General features: G+C 40.7%; 1 protein-coding gene across 1 annotated transcript in view; it reads right to left on the bottom strand.

Annotated features, from left to right (window-relative positions):
- Window positions 1-23,260, bottom strand: part of LOC109927965 (methylcytosine dioxygenase TET3-like) — a 331,959-nt gene extending 308,699 nt beyond the window's left edge. Inside the window, exon 1 of the mRNA XM_020527969.2 lies at window positions 22,514-23,260. Coding sequence (XP_020383558.2) covers window positions 22,514-23,260 — 747 coding nt within the window. The remainder of the gene's footprint in view (window positions 1-22,513) is intronic.
- Between the last annotated feature and the right edge of the window lie 1,091 nt (window positions 23,261-24,351).

The following is a 24,351-nucleotide window of genomic DNA, read 5'->3' on the forward strand; positions in this document are numbered from 1 at the left end:
CCTGCTCCTCTGACGCTGCTTGGCCTGCTGTGTTCATCCAGCTCTACCCCTTGTTATCTCAGATTCTCCAGCATCTGCAGTTCCTACCATCTCTGAAACAATAGATAGAGTGAGTGTGAGATATCAGAGAGAGAATGGTGGCATTTACACTGGCAGAGTGGAGAAGGACTATGACCTTAATCCTGCAATGCTATGCATACCTCCAGATGGATTGACTCGAGTGGCAACCTCAGGCTAGTCTGGTATGGTGGTTCTGCTGGTTCTCGGTGAAGAAAAGTTTCTGAGTCTGCACCACCTCATCTAGCAGAACCTCCAAGTCCCCATTTATAAAGTGGGCCACCCATTTTTCCCTGTCTGCCGTCTCTGGAGCAAATGTTAGGAATGTGCGTGGCAGGTCCTGCCTGGCAATGCTTGTCTAGGTGCAGAGTGGGCTTTTAAAGATGGTATGGGTACAAAGGATGCCGGTCTTTCAGTAGATATCCAGTGAGTGATGAGCTGTTCCGGCAACAGCACATCATAATATGGAGGTAGACTCAGACATGAGGGATGCAATACATGGGGGTTTGTCACTAATTAGATATGTTTAGGTAACATATGTCAAGGAATCTTGCTGGGCCTCATGGTAGAAATACTCCAAATATCTGACACAATTCACAATTAGGCAAAACAAGTTCAGTGGCAGAGCTCTGTAATATTATATCCTGTAAATAAACTTACCAAGGAAAATGATCTGTCTTTTTTTCATATTTTACCTTTTGGTATCAGATCCACTTAATATCAGATGCGTATTCTGACGCCTGCCAAGGTCCTTTTTAATTAGAAATCCTTCCTTTTGACAAATTAGGGGCATCATCTCACCCTAACCCATCCTTTCTTATTGGTCAAAACACCTGGGGAAGAAAGCCTCATAATTGAGTGAGAGAGCCACAGCAGTCCACTGAAAGCACAAATACTGAACATGCTATTGGCATCTCCACTGCCATGTCTCCAGTAAGTTAAAACTAGCAAATGCTACAACCACCATCTACATAAGTTCTCATTGTTCATCTCCTTCTCTTGTACTAGAACTCAATGGAGTTCAGCATTTCAAGGTAACTGGCCTGAGTCATTCACCTGCACCCCTCCACCTCAAAACATTTCAGTACCATAGAACCATAGAATCCGTACAGAGTGGAAACAGGCCCTTCGACCCAACAAGTCCACACCGACCCTCACAGCATCCCATCCAGACCCATCCGCCTATAACCTACCTAATCTACACATCCCTGAACACTACAGGGCAATTTAAATGGAACAACTGATGCAGGTATAATGGGCCAAATGGCCTCCTGGTGTGCTGTTAACAATTCTGTGGTGGAGGAGAGGCATCTCTCAGCAGTGCCTCAGTGAAAATGTCAAACTCACCACCACAAGGGAGTGACTCAGTCGAGTAGGATATATATTAAGAGGGACGGTTATAGAACAGAGTAGCACAGGAACAGGCCTTTCGGCCCACCACGTCCATGCTGACCATAATGCCATTCTAAACTACATTTACTTATCAGAGCTGTGAATTGATAGTTGTATGGCTGTGGTGTCTGGCCTTAGTGAACAGGGGAAACAACAAAGTATATATCTGATTAAATCAATTAGATTTAAGAATTGAGGTATAAACAGAAAAACAATTGAAAACGGGTATTTGAGTGAGGTATTTTTGTCAAATCAGGCTCATTAGGGGAAATAAACAGCAAAATAAATTTTGTGTTAAGAAAAAGACCAGGAAGAATTTTTTTACATTTTAAATTTGACATGCATAAAATTTCAACCAACAACAACTAACAACTTTCTTAAGCAGAGAGGTTGATTGACTTCCATTAACACTTGTTATGTTGTTAGTAAGGGACTTAAAATAAATAGTTTAAACATGCATTTTGGCGTTGTGTTTAATCAGCATGCACTGTGCAAACTTGGCTGGTTGTTCAAAAAGAATTGTAGAAATTAAGGGAAAGATACTATTTCAGCCAAGGAAATAATAAACATTGACCACCAAATTCCAAAGATTTGCAATAAACAACATACCCCTTAATACACTGAAAATGCCAGCTAACTTGTTGTACATTGATGAGCATTGCAGAATTCAGGTTGTCTTCCAATGTCTCAGTAAACTCTGGCCATTTGCATTTTGCAATGATTAAAAGTGTGGGTTTTCATTAACAGTGAAGAAAAATCCAATAAAAGATGATATTGTGGCAATAGTTACTGATGACCTTGGTTAAGGAAATCAGGATGTAGGATCATTTTGGTTGGAGATGAGGTATAGTCAGGAAAGAAGTCACCAGAGGGAATGATCCATCCTGAACAGCAGTCACAGTGTATGAAGGAGTATACAAGAAGAAATTTGGGTGTTGTCGATAAAGGGACAACAATGGATCGTTTTCATTGACATGTAAACTGCAAAAATCATATTGGCAATGATAGCCTCAGTTCATAAAATGCTCTTGAGGTAGCTTCTGAGAGTAGCACATTCTGGAACCGACCAGCAAGCTAGCTATAACAGAATTAGTGTTGGATCTCAAAGTGATCATAATATTATTGAATTTTAAATCCATCTCAATGGAGAAGAGTATGTTTAAGACTAGAATTTTATATAAATAAAAGGACAATTATTTGGCATGAAAATTGAGCTAGCTTAAATGAACTGCGATCTAGCTATGAAATAGATCAATTGAGAAGCAGTGGCAGACATTTGAAGGAAAATTTCTCAATACTCAAAAAAATGGCACATGCATGATTAAGAAAAAATCTAGGAGAGGATCTACTAACCATGATTAACTAACAAAATTGGGGGAACCATCAATCTTTTTGAGCAAACTATAATTATACAGAGATGAGTGGCAGGTCAAATGGCAAGTCAGAATATAAAGAACAATACAGAATAACTCAAAAGTTAATCAGGACAAGTAAATTTGAGCATAAGTGAAAGCTAGCCAACAATGTAAAACCAGATAGCAAGAGTTTTTAAAGATATTAAAAAGTAAAAGAGCAAGCAGAATATTGGTATTCTTGAGGCTGAGAATGGCAAGTTAAATGAAGGTAATAAATATCAGGTATTATCGAAAAACATTTTGCTTGTGTCCTCACTGAAGAGGATACAGAAAAAGGCCAGAAATACCTATGAACCAAGAGGTTGAAAGAAAACAGGAACTTGGTGAAATTATAATTAGTGAAGTGACACTGAGCAAACTGATGGACCTAAGAGTTGAGAAATCTATATGAACTTCAAGCTCGGATTTTAAAAGAGATTGTTAATGAGGTCGTAGATGTACTGTAAATTTTCCAAAATTTGTTTGATTCTGGAAAGGTTCCATTATACTGAAAAGTTTTTTCAATTCATTCACAGGATGAGGGTGTCATTGGCTAGGTCAATATTTATTGTCCATCTTAATTACCCAGAGGGCACTTAAGAATCAACCATACTGCTGTGAGTCCGGGTCACATGAGGCCAGACCAGGTAAGGATGGCAGTTTCAACACAGTTGGAAGAACACAGCAGGTCAGGCAGCATCAGAGGAGTAGGAAAGTCGACGTTTCAATTCAGGACCCTTCTGCAGAACTTCAGACTTTCCTACATCTACAATTTAGTGCAAAATAAGCCTGAATCTTCATTATTATATGGAGGGAATGCTACACACTTGAATCTGCTGCCATTTGAATTAAATGCCAAACTTATGCCCAATTTGAAAAAATGCAAGAGAATTGTCTTGGCCAATATTCACTCCTGCACTCAGGTTATTTTTATCATGGATTGTTTGACTCATTGGTGTGTACGGCGACTTACTCGAACCAATCGGCTGCCACTTTTCCCTAGCAAAATTGGTTGGTTTGAGAATGTAGAGTCACACCAACAGGACAGGTTCAATTTGAGTCTCAGCTGAGGTGACTATGAAGGACCCTCCTTCTCAACCTCTCCTCTCACCTGAGTGGTGATTCTCAGATTAAACCACCACCAGTCATCTCCCTCCAGTGAAAAAAGCAGCCCTATGATCCTCTGGGACTATAGTGACATTACCTGAGTTGAAAAGGGAAACATTAACTATTATTAGTGAACACATCAGGCCAGATTTTCCAAGTAGTGGACATTTCACACAGATTGCCACACATCCCTTTCTTTTTAACAAAGAGAGAGCTCTGCATTTCTGACCGGAGATTTCAATCAGGGCTCTTTCAGAAATCCAGAACCGTACTTCTATCCTGACAGTTCTCTCATAGTGCAGAATTATCAGGGGAAGGCAAACCATGCCCCCATTGCACTGTAGTCAGCTGCTTAAACTGCAACTTAAAGATCCAGAATCACAGGTAGCCACTTTGATAGCTACTGTCAAATACTAACTTTGACAGTGTGAAGTTAGGCTGCTGGAAGGAAAGTGTGCCAAAGGGGTAGGGTGCTAGATGGCTAGAGGTTATGGTGCTAGGTGGTTGGGGTGCCAGGGTTAAGGTGGCAAGGGGGCCATGTGACTGATGCAGTGTTTAAGGTAGATCGGAATGAGTGGAAGAAATCAGATGTGACAGTGGAGGTAGGGTGTCCGATCTACAGTGGGTCGGGTCCACCATTGGGGGAAGGTGTGTGTGTACGTCTTTTGTGTGTGTGTGTTTCTGAGTCTGTGTATATTGCATGTATAAGTCTGTGTGTGCGTGTTGGGTGTTGGAGGCAGATCAAGTCCAGAGCAGGGGACGGAAGGATGGCTCCTCAAGATGGGTGAAGAGAGCTGGATCTAGATCTGAAGCAGGTGAAGTGTGGGGCTGGGTCAAGAACAGGTGAGGGAGGGAGCTGCCAGGGAGTGAAGATGGGTCAAGTCCAAAGTAGGTAAGGGGGCAGGGATGGGGTTCAGGGCCAGCGGCAAGGGTCAGGACACAGTGAGTCGGGAGCGGTGAAATGAAGTGTGTGGCCATCGAGGGGCAGTGGTGACAAGACTTGTGGATATCAAGTCAGGGTCTGGTGAGGTGGAATTGAAATGGTATAAGGTCAGTACCTGTTCAGTTGACAAGTTACTCAGGGTTCAGACTGTGTTCTCAATAGTTTAACTTATCTCGAGTGTTTGTATGAGGTAGTTGAATTGTCCAACGTCTCAATTTCCCAGGCAAATTTTTAAAAATTCATTCATGGGATGTGGATGTTGCTGGCTGGCCAGCATTTATTGCCCATCCTCAGCTGCCTTTCTCAAGGCAATGCTGAACTGCCTTCTGGAACAATTGCAGTAGATGTGCTGTAGATAGAGCCACAATGCTATTCAGGAATAAATTTCACGATTTTGAGCCAACGACACTGTAGAAATGGCGATATATTTCCATCTCAGGATGGTAAATCTCTTGGAGGGGAATTCAAAAATGGTGGTGTTTTCTTGGAAGTAGTCTTGTATATTTGAAAGATGCTGTTTAAGATGCCTTGATGAATTTCTGCAGTGCATCTTGTCGATGGCGCACACTACTTCTACAGAGCATTGGTGGTAGAGGGGAGTGGATGTTTTTGGATATGATATACCAATCTAGAGTGTTGCTTTGTCCTGAATATTGTTTCTGAAACTGCAGCCATGCAGGCAAGTGCGGAGCATTCCATTACACTCCTCACTTGTACCTTGTAGTTGGAGTCAGGTTTTGGGGAGTGAAGAGGTAGGTTACTCACTGCAGGGTACCTAACCTCTGACCCACCCTTGTAGCCACTGTATTTATTTGGCTAGACCATTTCGGCATCTGTACAATGGTAACTCCCAGGATGTTGACAGTTGAGTATTCAGTGATGGTAACATGATTGAATATCAAGGGACAATGATTAGATTGTTTCTTGTTGAAGATGGTCATTGCCTAGCGTGTGCAGTGCAAATGTTACTTGCCACCTGTCAGTTCAAGCCCATATATTGTCTAGGTCTTGCTGCATTTGGACATGGACTGCTTCAGTATTAAAGGAGTCATGAATGGCACTGTACATTGTGCAATCACCAGTGAAAATCCCCACTTCTGACCTTATGATAGGAGCAAGGTCACCAGTGAAGCAGCTGAACATAGTTGAGCCAAGGATACTACCATGGGGCAGAGATATTTGACCTCCAAACACAACCATTTGCTTTGTGTCAGGGATGACTCCAACAGCGAAGAGTTTTCTCCCTGACTCCCATTGAGTTTTTATGGTTTCTCAATGTCATACTCAGTCAAATGCAGCCTTGATGTCAAGGGCAGCCACTGTTACCACACCTTTGCAATTGAGCTCATTTGTCAATGTTTGGACCAAGGCTCTAGTGAGGTCAGGAGCTGAGTGGCCCTGGCAGAACACAAACTAGACATCAGTGAGCAAGTTATCACAAAGCAAGTGCTGCTAGATAGCACTGTTGAAGACACCTGCCATTAATTTACTGATGACTGAGAGTAGACTGATAGCAATAGGAAGAATTAGATTTGTCCTGCTTTTTGTGCACAGGACATAGCTGGGCAATTTTCCACATTGTCAGGTCAATGCCAGTGCTGTATCTGTAACAGAACTTTTTGGCCAGAGGTAATGCAACTTCTGGAGCACAAGTCTTCAGTACTATTGCCAAAATGGTGTCTTTGGAGTCTGTGACTATTGGGATTCCACACACTCCCATGTGCAATATCAATCTACATTGGAATAATGAATATTTGATCATCTGAAAATCCCTGATCACTGCTAAAATTCACTACATAGTGCTTTCTGCTATAAACTGCATTTGACCATTTTTGGGAAAGAATAAAATATATCCTGAATGTAATATTTCAAAAGAAAGACTTGCACCAATATGCTACCATTCATGATCTCACAAAATCCAAGAGTGACGTTCAGTCAATTAACTGCTTTAAGAGTGATCACTGCTGTAATGTCAAAAATGTGGCAGCCAATTTACATAAATGCTTGCACATGTGATAATAAGTATAAACCACTTTAAGTGTTAATCATTGAAGGCTAAATATCCACCAGGACATGGGGTATAACTCCACTACTCTGAAATAGAAGTCCTTGGTTGAATGTCATTGCCAAAGGATGCCATCATGCAGCTTACTGACGCTCACTGATGAGACTCATTTTTCAAGAATATGCAAGAATGGGGTGGGGGTGCTATGAACACCTGTAAAACCAGCATGACTCACCATCAAAAGAAAGAGATGATCAGAGGGACCCAGGGTCTCAGATGAGTAGGTGGCTTAGTTTCATGTTATGCAATGTTAAAACATGATGCTAAGGTATGGTTGTGTTTGGAAAAGATGAATTTATTTGAATGTTTTTCATGGGTTCTTCTTCTTGCTACTGTTTCTAAATGCTGTGAAAAGCAGATAAAAAGCTATCAACAAAGTTAAATGCTAGGAAGCACAGTACAACTAACTTTGCCCATTCACTGCAAAATTCACTTTGAGGAATATGCTGTGGTTTGCTATACATCTGAACATAATGATCAGGATAAAAATAAAATTTGGGCAGTTAGTATCCCCTTAGTTTCATCCTAACTTAGTACTGGGAAGTTTTTATCTCAACTAGCACCAAAGTCATGCCAATTTTTAAAATATTGATCAAATCTGAATTTGCTGGTGTCGAACATGCTAAATTTTAAGTGAAAGTAAATAATCGGTTCCCCAATCAGCCTTCTCTTCTCATTTCCCTTCCCCCATCCCCTTAAGGTCAGAAGTCCAATGCTGTGATTAATTAGTTCCATACGACAAAAGATAGTTTAAAATGTAGAAGAATGGAAATTTCACTAAAGACTGCTGAAGTATTTGGCTGATCCTCTTGTTGTAAAATCTGAAGGCTGAAAGGGCACAGTGTGGAGTATTCCCTGAAGAAAAAGAGGCAAAGCATGACATTACACTGTGACGCTTCATAAACAAACAACTGCATCTGGCAGAAAGATTGAGGTTTGGATGGTATTAACTGTGGAATGCTCCTGCAATACTGCTTGGAAATTTTCCAGAATACCTGAAATGAGCAACTCAGTGTTTCTCTAGGCCCCTCTGCCACCCCACCAAGTTTCCAAAATCCCATGATAAATACATTAGATTCATGTCAGCTTTCAATTATTCTCATTATCGAAGAACGAAGCTGCAAGCTTTCTTCATGAAATCACTCCTTGCCATTAAATGTGCTTTTACTATTAGTTCTAACAGCTATAGTATCCTGTTTCTTCATCCCTTTTCTTGGGCCTCTGTTAGGTCTACAATAACAGTTAAAATGTGCAATTCTCAGTTTAGTCAATACTGTTTCAATTGTTGCATAGACCAAAATTTAAGATCTTCGAACGCATGTAGCCTTATTCAGAGAGTGTGATGTTTATGAATCTTACTTCACAATTTAACAGCACAAAAAAACACTCATAGTACAGTTTTTCATCAGAACCTCAGGTTATAATTGTCCACAAGGCTGAAAAACCATGCCACTGCCAAATGTCTGTGGCCTGATATTTCCACGCAGTTGTGTTCTTTCTCTGAGCACCATTCACCTGAGTGACTGTGCCATATCATAGAAAAGTGTAAATCATACTCAGCACATATAATTTCTCTGATCACTCCCATGTGTTTAAAAAACATCACACACAAAGCAAGCAACACCCTGAAATGGGAACTCACAATTATTTCTCTTCATTGCTACCCTTTGAGGGCATACAAGGCAGCTCGTATTTTAAAATTTATTATAATTTATTGAGAAACTGACCACTACATGTGAATATAATCAGTAAATTACTCTGTATAGTTTTTAAATTGTGTTTAGTTATTTAAAACTAGGCTCTCTCACAGTGGCCCAAACGCTCCAAGTTGGATCATAATCCTCAAATGAATTCTGGATTATAGGCATACAAGTGGCTGGTGCAACATCATTGACGATCCATCCAATGAAGCCACCTCCTTAAACCCCATCCAATTAAGGATGGCAGATACAGCGCAAATCAGGAGGTCCAATCACGGAAATGCTGCATTAATTCAAAATAGCATAAGAACATAAGAAGTAGGAGCAGGACTAGGTAATTCAGGCCCTCAGGTGCGCTCCGCCATTTAATACAATAATGGCAGATCTTATCTTGGGCTCAATCCACTTTTTGGGCCACTCCCCATAATCCTTTAACCCATTGCTTATTAAAAATCTATCTATCTCCCCCTCAGGTTTATTCAATGTCCCAGCTAACAGCCCAAGGTGTTAGGAAGGTACTGGCATGGCTAGAGGATTAGTTGACTGGAAAAAGGCAGAGAGTGTGGATAAAGGGGTTTTTTTCAGGATGGCAGCTGTGGCGTTCTGCAGGAGTTTTGAGATCACAACTATTCAGATCGTATATTCACTATCTGGCCGATGGAACTGAGGGCACTGGTGCTAAGTTTGCAAATGACACAAAGTTAGGTAGAGGGACAAGTAGTACTGAGGAAGCAGGGAGGCTGCAGGAGGTGTTGGACATGCTAGGAGAGTAGGCAAAGAAATGGAAATGGAATACAATGAGGGAAAGTTATGCACTTAGGTAGCAAGAATAGAGATGTAATTTCAAAATATTAGGTCCAGATCTGCCTCCTTCATTGTTCAGCTTTTTACATACTGGTTACAAACCTTCTCCTGGATGCAATTTAAGAATTAATTTTCCTAGTTAATATTTGAGTCATTAAAATCCCTGACAATTACTGCCTTATTATTCTTTCACTTCTTTGAAATTGGATTATACATTTAATTCTCTATCTTCCCCTGACTGTTCGAGGTTCAGACTACCGAACCAACAGCGTATTTGTCCCATATATGTTTTCTTTTACTTCTACCCATAAAACTTCCTTTGATGATCCTTCCAAAATATCATCCTTATTGAAATATAATTGAGTCCTTGGTCAATATTGCGCCCTTCCTAACATCGTCTTCTATCCCTCTGAATACACCACAACCAGGAATGTTAAGCTGCCAATCTTACCCATCTTTCAATCAAGACTTGGTCATTTCTATAATATCATGCTCCTTTGTGCCTATCTGTGCCTTCAATTCATCTGTCTGATTCATCAGGCTCCTAGTATTCCATTTAGCCATGCTTATTTAGCCTGTGCTTTCTCCACCTTCCAGATTTTATTACTTGCCTTTTAACATCTAATTCTATCCCAGCTTCTCTCCCACTGAACTGCATGTCAGGACCCAATCATCCTGCCAATCTAGAATAAATCCATCCCAACAGCATGAACAAACCTCCCTGTCAGGACGTTATTCATGTGTGACATGCCCAACTTGTATAGTTCCCTCCTCTCCCAAACACAGCCCCAATCGTACAATTTTGGAATCTAAAGCAATCCCTCCTGCACCGTTTCTCCAGCCACACATTCATTTGCTCTATTGTTAATGCAACGGCCTTGACCTTGGCTGACTGTCACTCTCAGCGTTTTCCAAAAACAAGAAGCAGTTTGCAGCTAGATGTCCAGTGGGGCAGCCACTCAATCTCCAAACTCAGAGCTCAAACTGTTCTAGCTGGAGGCACCTCCTGCCTACATGGTCATCCAGATAACCAAAAGTGTCTAAGATTTACCACACAGTGCAGGATATGCAAATCACAGGCCTGAACTCCCCAAACATACTTTATCCATATGGACAATTGGTTTTATTTTACCCTTACTCCTACTTAAGTATAGACAAGAAAAATCTCATTTATGTCCAGGTCTGTGGTCTGTGGTCTGTCGGTCTGTCTCTCTGCAAAGATCCTCACATTGCTCATTCCTCTCAGTGATGCTGACTGCCTGTCATAGGGTCCTCACCTCACTGACTCAACATGGTAAGTTACTACAGTGCATTCTGTAGATGGTTCACACTTGATATTACAATGAACTCCAGATGAAAGAGGTGGATGTCTAAGGTGCTGGATTGAGTGCTAATCAAGTGGGCTGCTTTTCCTGGATGGTGTCAAGCTTTTTCAGTGTTGTTGGGGCTGCAGGTATACAAGCCAGCAGAAAGTATTCCATCCTATTCCTGATTTACACATTGGAGATATTGAACAGGCTTTAGGGAGTCAGGAGATGAATTTCACACTGCCAAATTCCTATCCTTTTACATCTACTTTTGGAGCCATATTATTTGTATGCCTGGTCCAGTTCAGTTTCTAATCAATGGGAATCCACAGGATGTTGATAATATCAGCTTCAGCAATTATAACACAATTGAACGTCAAAGGGTAGGTTCTCTCTTGTGGGAGATAGTCATTGACTGGCACCTGTGCTCTACATATTACTCCCTACTTATCAACCCAAACCTGAATATTGTTCAGGTCTTGTTCAAGACATGGACTACTTCAATACTTGAGGAGACACAAATGGTGCTGGATATTGTGTAGTCATCAGCCTGATGATAGAGGAAGGATCACTAATACAGCAGCTGAAGATGGTTGGGCCTAGGATACTACCTGCGGAACTCCTCCCCTTGGACTCAAGTAACTAACCTCCAACAACCATGACCATCTTCTATTGTGCTAGTTGTGATTCTAAGCAGAGAAAAGCTTTTCTCAGTTCCTGTTGACTCCAGTTTTTCCAGATTTCCTCGATGCTATGCTTGGTTGAATGCTGCCCGACAATGTCAAGGGTAATCAGTCCCATCCAACCTCTCAACTATCTCTTTTGTCTGTGTTTGGACCAAGGCTGTAAGGATGTCAACAGCTGAGTAGCTCTGGTGGAACCTAAACTGCATATCAGTGCACAGGTTATCCCTTTGCAACTACCACTTGAAAGCAATATCAATGACACCTTGCATCACTTGACTGATAATAAAGAGTAGACTGGTAGGATGACAATTGGCTGGTTTGGATTTAGCCTGTTTTTTTGCTACAAGGCATTCCTGGGTGACGTTCCACATTGTCATTTAGATCTCAGTGTCATAGCTCCATTGTAACAGCTTAGTTAGGGCTGCAGCTAGTTCAGTCACATGAAGACCCATAGCAGAAACCTGTGACGTGAAGTAATATTACTCACAACACGAGAGACAGTCAAAATGACTGTTAGTCACTTTACAAGTTAAAACAACCTTGGAAGGATTAGCCTTCTAATTTATCCTGTCATTTGTACTTTGTTGGCCTTCCATACTTTTAAAACTCATGTTTTTAACCTGTTGTATTTTAAATTTCTGAGACAGAATTTATGACAATTTTTAAGCTCTCTGTCAGGATATTTACTCCTTATTTGACTAATGGCTGATCAATTACTTTCCGATCAGAGATTCATGTGACATTATGATCAGTTATTACTGTTGACCTTGTGCGCAGTTCTCGCAGAACAGTCAGAGTTACAGTACAGGAGACTGTAGAGCTGGTCATGTCTGCGCCAACTGTCCAGACCAGCAATCTTCTCATGCTATACCTCACCCCATTACCCATGAATACTCTTGCTTTTCAAATAATCAGCTCGTTTCCTCTTGCATACCTTGATTGAACTTGTCTCCATCACATGCTCAGTGTTTGTATTCCAGATCCTTATCGCTCTGGCATCAATCTGAGCATGTACTTTAAAATGCATTGTTCCAATTAACCAGACTGAGATTTGCTGTTTAAAAAATTGGTATTTTTATACAGTAACTTAGCATAACAAAGCTCTGCTACTTTAATGAAGGCAAGACAACAAAAAGCCTTGGGACAAATATGTTAGTAAATTATAATATCCCTTTTTCATAAAAAATGTATTTGACAAACCCCATGTTCAGCAGGAAAGAGGTGCCAAAAGAGTTGTTGCTCATTTTCATGTTATGAAGAATATATGCAAGTTATGGAATGAAGCTATTCCTCGTTCATTTTATTTTCAGTTTGTGAAAGCTTTTCTTCCAAAGGTAAGGAAGCAATGACCTCGAAAGTCAAACAAAGAAGGGAGATTGCAGGCAGACACTGCAGACTTCTTTCAATGTAAACTCAGGCATCTTGTCATATTTGTGCTGCCTGCTGATATTTTGACTGCCTCAAGAGTGTTAAGAGTGGAGAGGAATGTTCGTCTTGATGTTCAGGAACTCCAATCCCATTTAACACCATCTCTTAAAATGCAAGTACATTCTGCTTTGCAAAGGAAGGGAGCACTTGAAAGGACCAATATAGCTGCAGCAAACATCGAGAATGTACATAAATTCTCTGACATTTTCTTGGATGCCCTGGTCATCCTCTTCCCTCCAGGGTTCAGGAAGTTCTCAAGGAACTGAGGAGACATTGTGAAGAGATCATACAGCATGTCAATACCAAAAAGGTAACAATCAGGACATGACTGTAGTGTTGGAAATAATTAACAGCATTGTCAAGGCTTACATTTGTTGTTTGACTACACTCGCATTATTTCCAGTCTCACTATTAATAAAACTTTCTTTCCTACTTGCCATCATCTTTCCAATTTCCACATTTCACAAGATACCCCTTGCCCTTACGCTCACAAATGCTGCATCCTTCACTTTTCCCAGTTGCACCCAATAGAAAGATGACAAATGATTCCATCATTATAGATGCATGCAATCTCATAAATCACTCACTAACACATTCCTTCTTTGTTGCAGCAGAAATTCACACCTGTGAATATATGCACATGGAGTTGGGTGCTTACATGCAAAACCTCTCCTCCCTCAAAAACAACACGCTCAGCATTTTGGGCAGAGTTTAAACAGCACTACTGATCAGTGAACTAATTAAACATATGATGACTTGAAGCCAAATGGAACGATTCATGTGGGCTCCATCACTTCAGAGTCCATGAGTGGACCAAGATCGTCATTTGGTAATGAATGGTACCTTAGAGCACTCCAGTCTGGCTCCTGTAAAGTGTTTTTTGAGTCTATCTCAGAGGTGAACTTGGTTCCATTCATGAAAAATAGAGAAGGTGATTTGTGATACTCAATTAAGTAAAAGGTCAGTTGTTTTTCATTCAGTCATGGGATGTGGGCAACCTTGACTGGGCCAGCATTAATTGCCAATCCCTACATGCCCTTGAGAAGGTCGTGGTGAGCTACCTTTTTGAACTGCTGCGTTCCATGTGCTGTAGGTAGACCCACAATGAAGTTCAGAAAGGAATTCCAGGATTTTGACCCAGTGACACTGTCATAATGATGATATAATTCCAAATCAGGATGGTGACTGTCTTGGAGGGGAACTTGCAGGTGGTGCTAATTCCACATTGCCCTTGTCCTTCTAGATGGAAGTCATTGTGGGTTTAGAAGGTGCTGATTAAGGAGCTTTGATGAATTTCTGCTATCATCTTGTCGGTAGTACACACTACTGTTACTTGTGCTGGTGGTGGAGCGAATGGATGGTGTCAAACTTCTCGAGTGTTGCCAGAGCTGCATTCATCCAGGAAGTGGGGAGTATTCCATCACAATCCTGATGACAGGCTTTGGAAAGTTAGAATCTGAGTTTCTTGCTGTAAGATTCCTAGCCTCTGAGTTGCTGTTATAGCCCCAGTGTTTATATGGCTATTCCAGTTCAGTTTCTGGTCAATGGTAACTCTCTGGATGTTGACAGTGCAGTACTCCGTGATAGTAACACCACTGAATGTCAAGGGACAATGGTTAGATTGTCTTTTATCAAGATGGTCCCTGGCATTTGTGCAACATGAATGTTACTTCCCACTTTTCAATCCAAGCCTGTATGTTGTCCAGATCTTGCTGCATTTGGAAATGGAAAGCTTCAGCATCTGAGGCGTCGTGAATAATGTTGAACACTGTACAATCATCAGTGAACATCCCACTACTGACTTGACAACAGAGAGAAGTCATTGATGAAATAGCTTATGATGTTTGGACCTTGAAGAATCCTGAAGATGACTAACCTCCAATAACCACTACCATCTTCCTTTGCGCCAAGTATGACTCCAATCACCAGAGAGTGTTCCCCTGAAACCCACTGACTCCAGTTTTGCTCAGGCAAATGGATGCCACACTAAGTCAAATGGGCATTGATTTGAGGGCAGTCACTCTCACCTCACCTCTTGAATTTAGCACTTTTGTCCACATTTGAACCAAGGCACTAATGAGGTCAGGAGCAGGAATGGTCCTGGTGGAAGCTAAATTCATTTCATGGGCAAGTTATTGCAAAGGAAGTGCAGCTTGATAGCACTGTTGGTGACACCTTCCATCATTTTACTAATGATCGACAGTACACTGATGGGATAGGAATTGGCTGGGTTGGATTTGTCCTGCTTTTTGTCTACAGAAAATACCTGGGCAATTTTCCATATTGTCGGGTAGATGTCAGTATCGTAGCTATAGTGGAACAGCTTGGCTGGGGACATGACAAGTTCTGGAGCACAAGTCTTCAGTACTATTGCCGGAATGTTGTCAGGGCCTGTAGCCTTTGCAGTATCCAGTGCCTCCAACCATTTCTTGATATCACGTGCACTGAATCCAATTGGCTGAAGACTGGTATGTGTAGTGGTGGGGACAACTAGAGGAGGCCAAGATGGATCATCCACTTGGCACTTCTGGCTAAAGATTGCTGCAAATGCTTCAGCCTTATCTTTTGCACTGATGTGCTGTGTTCCCCCATCATTAAGGATGGGATATTTGAGGTCTCCCCTGTCTCCAGTGAGTTATTTAATTGTCCATTACCATCCATTACTGCATGTGGCAGGACTGCAGAGCTTAGATCTGATCCACTGGTGTGGGATCACTTATCTCTATCTATCACTTGTTGCTTATGCTGTTTGGCATGCAAGTAGCTGCACCAGGTTGACACCTCATTTTTATGGATGTCTCATCTGCTCCTGGCATGCCCTCCTGCACTCATTATTAAACTATGGAAAAGTATATTTTATAGGAACTGGCATACAAGATGCTATTCAGAAAAGCATCTTGGTAATTGCTGACACATCAAGGAAAATGTCAGCTTGTTGCCCTCTGAACAGAAAGGGCAAAATGAGGCTTTTGTGGCACAGTGGTAGTGCCCCTACTTCTAAGCCAAGAAAGACCCAGGTTCTAATCCCGCCTGCTCCACACAATGTGGTGACATCTCTAAACAGGCTAATTAAGAATATCTAAAAAGGGCAACTGAGTTTTAGGGTTACGTTCCCAGTGAATATCAACAAAAAGACTGAATTGCTGTTAGAGTCCTAATTTGGCCCTGCCTGGACTTCTATGTCTATTTTCTTGTGTCCCTGCCTTTCCAGAATATTATTACTCTTGTCAAGTATTTTACACATTTGTACACTGAGCCCTATGCAGCAATCTAGATAATCCAAATATTATTGTACTTCCATAAATGAATTTCTATATTTAAGTGTTATGTCATTAAAATTACAATACATGGATAGAATGCTCAATATTCATCTGAATCATCATTTGATGGATGGAAATTTCTGAATCTACTGCCATCCTGAAGAGATGTAATAGGTCTTGAAATTCAGATTACTTCACTGCTAGACTGATCTAAAGTATTAGATCATAAATAAATTCTGGACATAAGCTCACTTGCATGTGGAATGCATTTCACTCAAATTGCAGCTTTGAAAGAAATCTTCCAAAAGTTATTTAACAAGTGACCAAATGACTGAATCTTAATACAAAAAACCTAAAAACAAAAATGTTGCAAATTATGGTAGGATTACGCTTACGTGACAGCTTTTAATTGAATAATAATGCAATACGTAATTCAGGATGCTGATACTAAATGAGTATTTTGCATCAATGTTTATTGTGAAAAAGGATAAGAAAGGTAGCGATCTGGGAAAATAAAAAGTAACATCTTGAACAGTGTCCATAGACAGAGAAGGAGGTGCTGGACGTCTTAAAAAGCATAAAGGTGGATAAATCACTGGAATCTGATCAGGTGTCCCCTGAAACTTTGTGGGAAGCTAGGGAAGTGATTGCTGGGCCCCTTGTGAGGTGCCAGAAGACTGGAGGTTGTCTAACCTGGTGCCATTATTTAAGAAAGGTGGTAAGGAAAAGGCAGGGAAATATAGACTGGTGAGCCTGACATCAGTGGTGGTAAATTATTGGAGGGGATTCTGAGGAACAGGATTTACATCTATTTGGAAAGGCAAGGACTGATTAGGGACGGTCAACATGGCTTTGTGCATGGGAAATCATGTCTCACTAACTTGATTGAGTTTTTTGAAGAAGTAACAACGAGGATTGATGAAAGCAGAGTGGTGGACGTAAGCTATATGGGATTCAGTAAGGCATTCAACAAGGTTCCGCATGGTAGACTGGCTAACAAGTTTAGATAACATGGAATACAGGGAGAACTGGCCATTTGGATACAGAACTGGCTCAAAGGTAGGAGACAGAGGGTGGTGGTGGAGGGTTGCTTTTTGGATTGGAGGCCTGTGACAAGCATTGTGCCGGAGAGATCGGTGCTGGGTACACTGCTTTTTGTCATTTATATAAATTATTTGGTTATGAACATAGGAGGCATGGTTAGTAAGTTTGCGGATAACACCAAAATTGGTAGTGTAGTGGACAGTGAGGAACGTTACCTCAGAGGGCAACGGGACCTTGATTAGATGGACCAATGGGCCAAGGAGTGGTAGATGGGGTTTAACTTGGATAAACGTGAGGTGCTGCATTTTGGAAAGGCAAATCAGGGTAGGACTTATAGACTTAATGGTAAGGTCCTGGGGAGTGTTGTTGAACAAAGACAACTTGAAGTTGCAGGTTCATATTTCCTTGAAAGTTGAGTCGCAGGAAGACAGGATAGTGAAGAAGACATTTGATACGCTTGCCTTTATTAGTCAGAGTATTGAGTATAGGAGTTAGGATGTCATGTTGGGCTGTACAGCATATTAGTTTAGCCACTTTTGGAATACTGTGTACAATTCTGGTCTCCCTGCTATGGGAAGGATGTTGTGAAACTTGAAAGGGTTCAGAAAAAATTTCCAAGAATGTTGCTAGAGTTGGAGGGTTTGAGCTATAGGGAGAGGCTGAATAGACGGGGACTATGTTCCCTGGAACATCGCAGGTGAGGTGTGACCTTACAGAAGTTTATAAAATCATGAGGAGCATGGATAGGGTGAATTGTCAATGTCTCTTCCCCAGGGTAGGCAAGTCCAAAACTAGTGGGTTTAAGGTGAGACAGGAAAGATTTAAAAGGGACCGAAGGAGCAACATTTTCACGCAAACAATGGTGCATGTATGGAATGAACTGTCAGAGGAAGTGGTGCAGGCTAGTATAAAGACAACATTTAAAAGGTACCTGGATAGGTACTTGAATAGGAAAGGTTTAGAGGGATATGGGCCAAATGCTGGCCAATGAGACCAGATTAATTTAGGATATCTGGTCAGCATGGACAAGGTGGACAGAAGGGTCTGCTTCCATGCTGTACAGCTCCCTAACTCTATGCCTCTGTGACAGTGACATCAGAGGATCTCTGAAATTTCACTTGTTTTGGTTGTCATATCTGTGATGCTCCAACAAATAAAAACAAATAGTTTGAAGTTTCAACATTGTATAACATTCAATCTATACAGATAATCATTATGACTCCTAAAGTCAAATTAACTGCTTCAACCCATAATTTTATCACAAATTCTACAAGAATATACAATAACATCAATAACCTGCATTCATTTAGCACAATTAATGTAATAAAATGTCCTGAAGTGCTACAGAACTACAGAAGGCTGTTCTCAAGCAAAATTTGACACTGACTCACATATAGCAACATTTGAGCAGATTGCAAATTCTTAGGCAAAGAAGTTGAACGCAAACTGTGTCTTAAATGAGGAAAGGAAACAAACCTCGTCAAGATCTAGAGAGTGAATTCCACAGCTTAGAGATTCAGCAGTGGAAGCCATATAAACCAATGGTGAAACAGTTAAAATCAAAATGTTCAAAAGATCAGAATTAGATAAGTGCAGATATTTCAGGTGGTTAAAGGCCTGGATGAGATTACAGAGAAGGTAAGGGCGAGATCATGAATTGCCTTGAAAACATGAATGGAAATTTTAATATTGAGATATTTCTTGATTGACAGCCAATGTAGATCTTGCACCAGCCTCCACCACTTCCTCTGACAGCTCATACTATACATGCACCACCATGTGCATGAAAAATTTGCCCCTTAGGTCCCTTTTAAATCTTTCCCCTCTCACCTTAAACGCATGCTCTCTGGTTTTGGATTCCCCTACCCTGGGAAAAAGACCTTGGCTGTTCACCCTATCTATGCCCCTTATGATTTTATCAACTTCTATAAGGTCACCCCTCAGCTTCCAATGCTCCAGGGAACATAGCCCCAGCCTCTTCAGCTTCTCCCTATAGCTCAAACCCTCCAACCTGGCAACATCCTTGTTATTCTTTTCTGCACCCTTTCAAATTTAATGACATCTTTCTTACAGCAGGGAGACATGAACTGAACGCACTACTCCAAAAGTGGCCTAACCAATGTCCAGTACAACTGCAACAAGACATCCCAACTCCTGTGCTCAATGCACTAACCAATAAAAGTAAGTGTACCAAACGCCTTCTTCACTACCCTGTCTACCTGAGCAGAATCAAGTAATGTTACAGAGGTGAAGATAGGCAGTCTAAGTAACAGTTCAGCTCTGCCATGAAAGTTCACGCCAGAGTCAAATATGACACCAAGGCTGCAGACAGTCTGGTTCAGCATGAGACAATTGCCTGAAAGTGGGATGGAGTCCAGAGTTAGGGAGTTTGTATCGGGACCAAATATGATGATTTCAGTCTTCCCAATGTTTACAGTCAGATCAGCTCAAATAAACTAGTAAAATAAATTAAAACTGTGGAAGAACTACAGAAAAACATGTCAAAGAAAGAAAAACTAAATGAATTGCCAAAAAGGTAGCCAAACAACAAAGGAATATAGAAAATATTAAAAAATAGAAAAAATAAATACTAAAGGAAAATATGTGAGAAACAAACAGAGAAAACAAGTGGTCACTGAAAAGCTGAGACAGAAAATTCAGAGATGGAAAGAAGCTATTTGTGGAACTGGATGACAGCTGTAGAAATGCAAAGAAATTCTGAAACTGTTATGCGGAATTTTCTGGTATTTGATCTCTGCAGGAAAGTTCAGAGGAGAGAGAACCACGGTCTAACTTGGTCAGAAAGTCTGTGGAATCATATTGTAATAAGTTAGTTGACTGGCAACTGGAGAGTTTTCCGCCAGAATTACAAAGCCATTGTAGGAAGCTCTGCCCATCTAAAGATGCTGGCCAATCAGACTCCACCCTCTCTGGACCTTGCAGTACATAGCAGTGGTTGTGGATACTCCTGACACATGACCACCTACATCCCCAGAAAGGTAATTTTTTCAGGAGTGGAGGTCTGGGGATTCAGGAAACTACAGAAAGAGGGGCCAGCAGTGTCAGAAGCAAAGGTGGAAGTGGCTCTTCAAAGACTTGTCCAACGGAATTACTGCAGATGGAAGCTCCCTCATCCCCAAACTGAGAGCCCACCCATATTGATCGACAACTGACATAGGTCAGCTCTTTCTCATGCTTTATGGAGCTTAAGTGATTGCAGCCCAGGTAGGATGAGACTTTCTAGCAGTTGTGATTTGACTACTTAAGGCCCTTAATTGGCAGTGATTGGGAAGGTCAACCATGTGCTTTCCTGCCCAAAATTTAATTTCAGAGGTGGCTGTAGGTGGTTGGCTATTTCCTCACTGTAATCTCACTTAATTATCTCTTCTTCTCAACAACCACCATTGATATTGTTTACCTTCCTCTTTCCCTTAAAACTTCTGCTCCGTTACGTTTCCTACAAGTTGATTTCTTCCTTAAATGTGTCCTTCTCAGTATCTCTGCCTCTTCATAATTGCATTCAACAAATTTCTTTCATTCACTCCAACATTTCATCACTTGTTATTTTCTCTGTCCAAGAGAATGTTTCTTTTTTTCCTCCAAATCTCTATTTTGAAGTTATTTACCTGGTTGCTCACCTCCTGCTGAAAGGTCAAAATCTCCCATTCATACAAAATAATGCTCAAATAAAGCACTTTACAAGTTACATTTTGAGTTGTTTATTCAGCTTTCCATTTCGCAACCATCTCTTCTTCCCTAATATGGTCTTTCCATTACTGTTCTTGTTCTTATTTCTTTGTTGCATCTTCCATTGCAGATATTCTGCTGGCTAAATAATTCCATTTCTGAACCTGTTCTGCTTCTCTTCCTTCTCTGAATATCTGAATACTTCTTGGTGATTTTGAGGAATACAACATTTTGGTTTTGACAATGTCTATTTTCCTTCCAAAGTTCATGTCTACTGTTAATATTCTACTTAGCAGTTCTTGTAATTTTTATTCGGGTTTACTGCAAGTGCTTTGTCATCCAAGGGGTGTCAGTCAGCTCAGTTGGCTCAAGCCCTCAAACAGCTGGTTTGTGATGCAGAGTGAATGCTAACAGCATGGGTTTGATTGCTACACCAGCTGAGGGAGCCATGAAGATCCCACATTCTCAACTCATCCCTCACTTGAGGTTCAGTAATCCTCAGGTTAAAGGCATCACCCGTCATCTCTCTCTGATGAGAATGAAGCCTACGGTTCTCTGGGAATATGGCAATTTTACTTTTGCCATCTGAAAATCTAACTGATTTTATCAACAATTACATTTAGCAGGATGTGAGGCTTTTCATGGCATTTTGCAAACCAATATGTTCTGAAGGATTGACACTCAATCTGTGACTTTGTTAATGACTTTATCTGAGCTATTAAAAAAACTGCATGCGATAAAATGTTTGATCTATCTCCAAGATCATGTTGATTGGCTCAAAATTCACCAGAGCAAGGAATTAAAAAGGACGAATGTTCTTAGCGAATCATTGAGTGGTGTTATCTCAATTATTATTGTCAAAAGTTTTTCTTTTACTCACTTGTCCCTCAAAGGAATTCAAAAAACATTTAGATACCAGAAATGTTTATGCTATATATCTATTTAATTTCTATCTTGCCATCATTTTAATAAATCTTCTTTACAACTTCTACACTCACCCTCCTCTCATTTAGTGTACTAGCCCTGAGACTTTGATTGCCTCCATACCTCAAAGGTCTCTGCATTGTATTTTGAGGATGTATGGGACCTTGGCTTGGCATTTCATTTGAAAAATGTTAGTACTTGTTCGATACTGAAGCATGGATTTTATGCTTCAGTCTCTGCAGCAACACTTAGAGCCACAATCTTCTGACTTAGAGCCGAGAAAGACACTGCTGAGCCAGTTTCACAGTGTTGTACTGGTAAAGCAGTGTGCATTGTGTGTGTGAGACTTTGGAGTCTACCAAATTACATGCAAAATCTTAGTTTTAGAATTGCTTGCAACAACTGAAATTACAATCTTAATGTGACTATCCTGGTTGCTAGGCATTTTTTAGATTCCATGTGTATTCTTCTCACTGAAATCCTTGATTTATTGGAGTGATCTTTAAAGCTGGAGAAACTGACACTTTAAAATGCAATTTTAAAAGTTCTGTTTCTTCTTGCATCATTACGCAGTGTTGATATTTTTTAATTCAAAATGTTTTCTCCCCACTTCTACCCTACTTGCAAATAGATGAGAAAGATGAGAGATATGGAAATTACATGTATTGTTAAATTCCTATACCCTTTAATCTCCGAAACTTGAAAATGTTCTTACCTCATGAAAGAACCCGGGTTTCTTCTTAAGTTCTTCGCATTTCCTCTGTTTGCAGATCTGATGTCCAGTCTTGCGATTCTTGCAATTGCTACATTCCCCACAATTATCTTTCTTCATGCAAGGATCACATACCCCACAGCGTTTGCGTTTCTTCTTTTGATAAACAGGTGTATCCACTGAGCTCAAGACCGGAGTTTTTAGTTTAGATGGCATCACGATGGTGTCAACATCGCAGTCCTCATAGCTAGACTTAGAATACTCATCGGTCAGTTGGTGATCTTCAATTGTTGCGCCGCTCCCGAAGCCGTCTTCAGATGTTGCCTTTATACAGGGGGAGCTGTTATCTGCGTTAACGACCGGTTTCGTTTTCTTCAGCATTGCCTTTTTTGTCTTAGGGAAAACAGAAGTTATAGCAGCAGATGAAGATAACACGGACTTCTTTGCGGATTTATTTCTTATCTTTGAATTCTGGACGTCAGCCCCAACTAATACTTTTGACTTCCCGATGGGCTTGAGGAGAACCGGGCCTTCAGTTTGATTTACAATAGAGTGAAATACGAACTGTCTTAGCGATCCTGCATTAGAATTTCCAGATGCGTGGACTAAGTTTCCATTCAGTTGATTAATTTTCCCTGATTTCACACTACTGATGGCCAATGGTTTTTCCACCAGATTAAAATCTTCTTTTATCCACTGCCCGTCTTTATCTGTTAACGTACTGTTAGGGTATTCTGTGGAGTCGAGCATGTTCAAACACAGTTTTCATCATCTAGAGCACCTCAAAACAAGTATCAGTGCTTCAAAGTAATCATCTGAGCCCGATTTCTTCCACAAACGTTGCTTTTCATCGTGGTTGCTTTTACTTGGATCAGGGACCTTGTTCGGAGTTCGGCAAAAGCTACGAAACGAAATAAAATAATATGACTTAAACTAATGTTTGATTTCAATTAATAATCATAAATTGAAGTTGAGAAGAATGAGGGGTGATCTCGTCTAAGCATACAGGTCTCCGCAGGGTGCGTACAGAAAGGATGATTGGGCGGGGTTCGGGTGTTGGAGGATGCTGTGACAGCCACCGAGCATAGTCTCAGAATAAGGAGCAGACCATTCAGAATTGAAGTGAGGAGGAATTTCTTCCCTCAGCAGAGGATGAATCTTTGGAATTCTGAACCCAAAGGGGCAGTGGAGTCTCAGACCATTAGTGTGTTCTCTCATCTTTCTCATCAATTTGCAAAACTCAAATTGATAAGATGTCTACATATTACCAATATAAAAGGATATAGGATAGCGCAGGAAAAAACGGTGTTGAAGTAGAACATCATCCAGGATGTCATTGAATAACTGGGGCTGAAACTCAAAAGACTTAATGATCTCCTGTTCCAATTTCTTAGTTTTCATATCAGGCTTATTCTTATGAAAAGATTGATGAAGGGTACCTCAATTCTCAACATTTTTGATGATTCAACAACTCCATATCTGTGCAGCACATTGAACATGGTTGATTCATATAAGAATATCTCAGTTTGCAAGACACAAATCGTAACACTTGGAGAATGTAACTGGAAAACAAATAAGATTTTGTCCTTTTGTCCTTTTTTTAATCATTCATTGCTAGAGGGATTGAGGTTAAATGCAGGGAGGTTATGCTGCAGGTGTACAGGGTGCTAGTGAGGCCACACCTGAAATACTGCGTGCAGTTTTTGTCTCCTTATTTGAGAAAGGATGTACTGACACTGGATGGGGTGCAGAGGAGATTCACTAGGTTATTTCCAGAGTTGAGAGGGTTGGCTTATGAGGAGAGGCTGAATAGACTGGGATTATATTCAACAGAATTAAGA

This window comes from Rhincodon typus, chromosome 40 (assembly GCF_021869965.1).
Source record: "Rhincodon typus isolate 14 chromosome 40, sRhiTyp1.1, whole genome shotgun sequence".
NCBI classification, from domain to species: domain Eukaryota; kingdom Metazoa; phylum Chordata; class Chondrichthyes; order Orectolobiformes; family Rhincodontidae; genus Rhincodon; species Rhincodon typus.